The sequence below is a fragment of the Petromyzon marinus genome, unplaced genomic scaffold (genome assembly GCF_048934315.1).
Source record: "Petromyzon marinus isolate PM22_M1 ecotype Great Lakes invasive population unplaced genomic scaffold, UKy_Petmar_22M1.pri1.0 PM_G_Scaffold_45, whole genome shotgun sequence".
Taxonomy (NCBI): domain Eukaryota; kingdom Metazoa; phylum Chordata; class Hyperoartia; order Petromyzontiformes; family Petromyzontidae; genus Petromyzon; species Petromyzon marinus.
This window is the reverse complement of record NW_027422997.1, coordinates 1,558,096-1,564,703: the sequence shown is the minus strand read 5'-3', so window position 1 is coordinate 1,564,703 and position 6,608 is coordinate 1,558,096. Positions and strand designations below refer to the sequence as shown.

Genomic DNA, 6,608 nt, shown 5'->3' with positions numbered 1-6,608 from the left:
AACCAAACGCCATGTCTCGGACCGCATTCGTGAACATAAAGCAGACCTTAAACACGGTAGGACCAACACCTCGGCCGTAGCAGATCATTGTTCTAATTCAGTAGGCTCACATGCCATTGACTTTTCCAAGACGGAGGTTATTTGTAAGCCATCTGGCTTCCATGAGAGATTCGTTCATGAGGCTATCCACATATACAAGCACAGAGACAATTTCAACCGAGAAGATGGATTCTATCTTAGCAATCATTGGAAAGATTTGATAAATCATTTCAGTTCTTGATTGATTGTTCACGCTTACAGTGGCTTTCAGACAGCATACATTATAAAAAATTTCGTCTCCCCCCTCCTCTTTTCAAAAAATAGATGGACTAGTCCTGGGCAAACTGCCAATCGCTGCGCGTGACGCCAACGTTTTTTTTATTTTATAAATAAATAAATGTGCCGTTTAAAAATAAATTTATGCAAACCGACACACCTGATGATGACCGTTTGAGTTATGGTCGAAACGTCGTGAGAATTTTTGTTTTATATATATTTTGTTGTTTCTCTTCAATGTGACTTTACCGAAAAAAACTAAGAATATAGTGTGTACACTGTGTGTCTACACTGTGTATGTGTACACTGTGTGTGTACATTGTGTGTGTACACTGTGTATACACTGTGTGTACAGTGTGTGAACACTGTGTATGTACAGTGTGTGTACACTGTGTGTGTGTACACTGTGTACACTGTATGTGTACATTGTGTGTGTACACTGTGTGTGTACACTGTGTGTGTACACTGTGTGTACACTGTGTGTACATTGTGTGTGTACATTGTGTGTGTGTGTGTACACTGTGTATACACTGTGTGTGTGTAGTGTGTGAACACTGTGTGTATGTACACTGTGTGTGTGTATACTGTGTGTGTACACTGTTTGTGTCCGCATTGAACCGAACCCCCGGCAAGGACATCTACTTAATGACGAGAGAAAATTCACATGAAATGTCCTTTTCAATGAAGTCTTCCAGATGTAAATTGATACAAGCTTTTAATGAAGAAATAAAATAATTTAATTCAAAACACAACACGATTCAAAGATGTTTCATTTTAAAACTTCAAAACGGAGCATGGGGTACTTGCGTGAATGCGTCCTTCGTGTGCCGGAAATGTTGTGACTTTCCTGGCCTGAAGGCCGTCAATGTGTTGGACCCTTATTGGTGCACAGTGTCTCAATAACAGCAGTGGGGTTTGCTTCAACCGATAGGTACGAACATCCAGATAATTCGTGTTGTAGAGAATGTACCTCCTCCTATACGTGTAACTTTCAAGTAGTATGCCTTGTAACTGATGAATGATCTGAGCGTGCTCCCTATTTCAAAGAGAATGAGTTGCTCCAGAGGCAGACGCTTCGTGAAACACAAAAGTACCCTTTGACCTGTATCACAAGAACAACGGGTCTCACCTGAGTTCTCTGTACAGGTTACTTCCAAAACACACACACTTTGTCCTAACATCACTTATTAAATGTTTGACCCTCAGATAAAATGATACATGTACAAGCACAATCAGACAAGTATTCATTCTAAATCATTGACGGGCATATTAACAAAATTGAATTACTGCAGCGAAATTGACTGCATCACGTTACATCGTATTAACAAGAAGTTATTTTACAAATACGCACCGTCTGCTTAACAGTGTATGTACAACGTACTATTGTTGCGTCATTCAAAACGAATAGACCGTTGCATGCTGGCGTCTGGGTCAAAATGTAGCAAATTCTAAACATTACGCTACAAATAATAAATCACGGCGTTTCGATGGCAACACAAGCAATCGTCATCAGGTGGGACAAGCACAGCAGCAACAAGAAACTGCTGGAGTAGGCGCCTACTACTTCAGCAGTTTCTCTTGCTGTGGTTGTCTCACCTGATGACGATTGCTTGTGTTGTGATCTAAATGCCGTGATCTGTTATGTTTCTACCCACGTGGTGACTTTACCGAAAGAACTCAAGAGTGTGGATTCCTGCAGTCACGAAAGCTTCGAATCAAGATTGCCTACAAACTACACAACTGAGATGACGCATCAATCATCGCCCCCTACTGACAGGCTCTTGTCCACATGCAGGCCGGTGCAGGGCCACCACCCTGTGCCACACAGGGGCAGCTGCTACTTGGGGATGCTCTTCGAGTGTTTCAGACGAGGTACGACACAAAATTCCGAGTTGCCGAGGCGATAAAGCAAGCACCGTGTAAATGAAATTATAACATAGTGAATGCTGGGGGGCGTATTGTCTCTCGCTCCTGGTTAAAGTTCTACCCAACCCACAGGTCCACAAAGACTGGCCGCTCTTACTCTGCAGGTTGCACCTAGCAACTGAGTGTCCAACTTCACGTTCTTGTCATTAAAGGCCTGTGACAAAGGTGCATCTATTGGAGCGACATCATCTCAAGCTTACACATCTACCGGGTCTCCACTTGACTTTGTATTGTCTCGGAGGAAGTCCACCCACACCTCCACTTCCACAAACTGCTGGGAGTTGCCTCGCTCTGCCTCACAGTCAGAATTCTCCTCCTGCTTTACGTTGCCTCCATCGATGTGAAGGTCCGATTTTGGAGTTGAATCATCTTCACATTTTACCTTCACTTCTTCGCTCTTCACCATCACTTCTTCCCTCTTCACCATCACCTCTTCACATTTCACCATCACCTCTTCACATTTCACCATCACCTCTTCACATTTCACCTCGATACCTTTAAAAGTGTCCAAACTGGGATTTTCTTCCGGTTCGTGTTTCATGAGGGGTGGGCTAATTGCGGCACGTTGACTTTCACAAGCTGATTTCAGACTGCACTCCATGTGGATCTTCTGATGCTTCTGTGTTCTCTGGTGTACTTGAAGATTTGATGAATGTGCAAATGCCTTCCCACACACACTGCACTTGAAGGGTTTTTCTCCCGTGTGTGTACTCTGGTGTGTTTTAAGAGCAGATGAATCTGAAAATGTCTTCCCACACACACCGCACTTGAAGGGTTTCTCTCCCGTGTGTGTTCTCTGGTGTTTTTTAAGAGTAGATGAATCTGAAAATGCCTTTCCACACACAGTGCACTTGAAGGGTTTCTCTCCTGTGTGTGTTCTCTGGTGTGTTTTATGAGCAAATGACTCTGAAAATGTCTTCGAACAAACACTGCACTTGAAGGGTTTCTCTCCCGTGTGTGTTCTCTGGTGTTTTTTAAGAGAAGATGAATCTGAAAATGCCTTTCCACACACACTGCACTTGAAGGGTTTCTCTCCTGTGTGTGTTCTCTGGTGTGTTTTAAGAGTAGATGAATCTGAAAATGTCTTCCCACAAACACTGCACCTGAAGGGTTTCTCTCCCGTGTGTGTTCTCTGGTGTGACTTAAGAGTAGATGAATCTGAAAATGTCTTCCCACAAACACTGCACTTGAAGGGTTTCTCTCCCGTGTGTGTTCTCTGGTGTTTTTTCATATATGAATCTGGAAATGCCTTCCCACACACACTGCACTTGAAGGGTTTCTCTCCTGTGTGTGTTCTCTGGTGTTTTTTAAGATTAGATGAATCTGAAAATGCCTTCCCACACACGCTGCACTTGAAGGGTTTCTCTCCCGTGTGTGTTCTCTGGTGTGTTTTAAGAGCAAATGAATCTGAAAATGTCTTCCCACACACAGTGCATTTGATGGGTTTCTCTCCTGTGTGTGTTCTCTGGTGTCTTTTAAGATGAGATGAATCTGAAAATGCCTTTCCACACACACTGCACTTGAATGGTTTCTCTCCTGTGTGTGTTCTCTGGTGTGATTTAAGAGTAGATGAATCTGAAAATGCCTTTCCACACACACTGCACTTGAAGGGTTTCTCTCCTGTGTGTGTTCTCTGGTGTGATTTAAGAGTAGATGAATCTGAAAATGCCTTTCCACACACAATGCACTTGAAGGGTTTCTCTCCCGTGTGTGTTCTCTGGTGTGTTTTAAGAGTAGATGAATCTGAAAATGTCTTCCCACACACAGTGCACTTGAAGGGTTTCTCTCCCGTGTGTGTTCTCTGGTGTGTTTTAAGAGCAGATGAATCTGAAAATGCCTTCCCACACACACTGCACTTGAAGGGTTTCTCTCCCGTGTGTGTTCTCTGGTGTTTTTTAAGAGTAGATGAATCTGAAAATGCCTTTCCACACACAGTGCACTTGAAGGGTTTCTCTCCTGTGTGTGTTCTCTGGTGTGTTTTATGAGCAAATGACTCTGAAAATGTCTTCGAACAAACACTGCACTTGAAGGGTTTCTCTCCCGTGTGTGTTCTCTGGTGTTTTTTAAGAGAAGATGAATCTGAAAATGCCTTTCCACACACACTGCACTTGAAGGGTTTCTCTCCTGTGTGTGTTCTCTGGTGTGTTTTAAGAGTAGATGAATCTGAAAATGTCTTCCCACAAACACTGCACCTGAAGGGTTTCTCTCCCGTGTGTGTTCTCTGGTGTGACTTAAGAGTAGATGAATCTGAAAATGTCTTCCCACAAACACTGCACTTGAAGGGTTTCTCTCCCGTGTGTGTTCTCTGGTGTTTTTTCATATATGAATCTGGAAATGCCTTCCCACACACACTGCACTTGAAGGGTTTCTCTCCTGTGTGTGTTCTCTGGTGTTTTTTAAGATTAGATGAATCTGAAAATGCCTTCCCACACACGCTGCACTTGAAGGGTTTCTCTCCCGTGTGTGTTCTCTGGTGTGTTTTAAGAGCAAATGAATCTGAAAATGTCTTCCCACACACAGTGCATTTGATGGGTTTCTCTCCTGTGTGTGTTCTCTGGTGTCTTTTAAGATGAGATGAATCTGAAAATGCCTTTCCACACACACTGCACTTGAATGGTTTCTCTCCTGTGTGTGTTCTCTGGTGTGATTTAAGAGTAGATGAATCTGAAAATGCCTTTCCACACACACTGCACTTGAAGGGTTTCTCTCCTGTGTGTGTTCTCTGGTGTGATTTAAGAGTAGATGAATCTGAAAATGCCTTTCCACACACAATGCACTTGAAGGGTTTCTCTCCTGTGTGTGTTCTCTGGTGTGTTTTAAGAGTAGATGAATCTGAAAATGTCTTCCCACACACAGTGCACTTGAAGGGTTTCTCTCCTGTGTGTGTTCTCTGGTGGTTCTGAAAAACTGATGGCCATGCAAATGCCTTGTTACACACAGTACATTTGAAGGGTTTCTCTCCTGTGTGACTTCTCTGGTGCCGTGTCAAATTTCCAGTCCGATCCGTGCTGTATGCACGCTGGTCGCATTGTTGACTTGTCGTACCGAGCTGCGCTGAGTGCCTTTGCTCCATCAGACCAAATCTGCAGAGGAAGCGTCAGCTGCAGACAGAAAAAAAGAATATCCACACCATCTACACGTCAGGCACAGAGGAATGCACACGTGACTTACACGTCTATACTTATTAATATATTCATGATGTGGTGAAAAAGTTTCCCAAATTCATCAGATTTGATGAATCTGCAAACGCCTTCACGTACAGAGTGCACCTGAAGGGTTTCTCTCCACGGGCTGCTATGGCACACAATGAGAGGGAAAATGTCATTAATATGCCTGGAAGCCTTCATATCTTCCAAGATGAATGTTAACCCAAAACTCTAAGCACACAATTTCGGCTGTCTGACTACAAAAGGAATATTTATGAAAGCTAAATTCAGCTGACATAGCAAAGGGTGTTGAAAACAATACTATTTGTGTTATGCAGAAATGCATAAATTAATGTTCAATCGCAACTTAGAGGTGTGAATCCAGGCTCAGATGTCCTTGAACGCTGGGATGAACAGATCTGACTTCAGCTGCATGTGTGTGCTGTGTTCACCTCCTGTTTCCATTCTTAGTAAGAGTTCCAGAGGAAAACAAAAATCAACTATTGTTTTGATATAACCTCCGTGTTTAACAGAGTAAACAGACTTTACTTCAAACACAAACTTGACACTGTCACACACTGCCATGAGTAAACAGGTGGCGGTGTGACCAGAACCATGCCTGGCCACCTTCATCTGCTCAGCATTAATTCTTCCTCACTCCACCAAGTAATGAATCGAGGATCATCAACATAGCCGAGGCTATCCATGTCTCTGTCTCTCTCTCCCCGTGGTGAAGGTGTTCCCCTCCACACATTCAGAGTCAACAGCGGCACGCGCTTAGCGTCTTTGACCGATAGATACATTGACACACGTATTGTTGGTTCTTTCAGTAAAGTCACGTAGATAGAAAATAAAAATAACAGATTAAATCCAATAAGATAAAGACCACTTGTGTTGCGATCGAAACGTCGTGGGTTTTTTGCTTTATTTAAAAAAACATTTTTTATTTTATTATCTGTTATTTTATTTTCTATCTACGTGACTTTACCGAAAGAACCAAGAATATTAATTCCTGCAGTCACCAAAGTTTTAAGTCAAAACATTCACACACGTTGACAAAGCCTCACCTTGTGTTGTTGTGGGCAGGTCGCTTCTGATGACAAGAGCGGTATAGCAGCTCAAGCGGGTTTGGCCTGGTGAAAAAAGAAAATAAAAACTGCGTGAATATTTACAATAAAACAAAGTTACAAAGTGGCGAGCCGGGTGAAGACAAATTAAACT

The 6,608-nt window shown here is 42.8% G+C and overlaps 1 protein-coding gene across 1 annotated transcript; it reads right to left on the bottom strand.

The window, feature by feature from the left end:
• Window positions 1–1,502: 1,502 nt before the first annotated feature.
• On the bottom strand, window positions 1,503–5,315 carry LOC142917307 (uncharacterized). Its single transcript, XM_076061937.1, has 2 exons — window positions 2,920–5,315; window positions 1,503–1,516 (listed from the first exon to the last, which is right to left on the bottom strand). The coding sequence occupies exons 1-2, from the start codon at window positions 5,312–5,314 to the stop codon at window positions 1,503–1,505; spliced, it is 2,409 nt and encodes an 802-aa protein (XP_075918052.1). The 5' UTR covers window position 5,315.
• Window positions 5,316–6,608: the final 1,293 nt, after the last annotated feature.

Excerpts from the sequence above, each read along its gene's own strand:
- LOC142917307 (XM_076061937.1), bottom strand. The coding sequence starts at position 5,314 with ATGGAGCAAAGGCACTCAGCGCAGCTCGGTACGACAAGTCAACAATGC.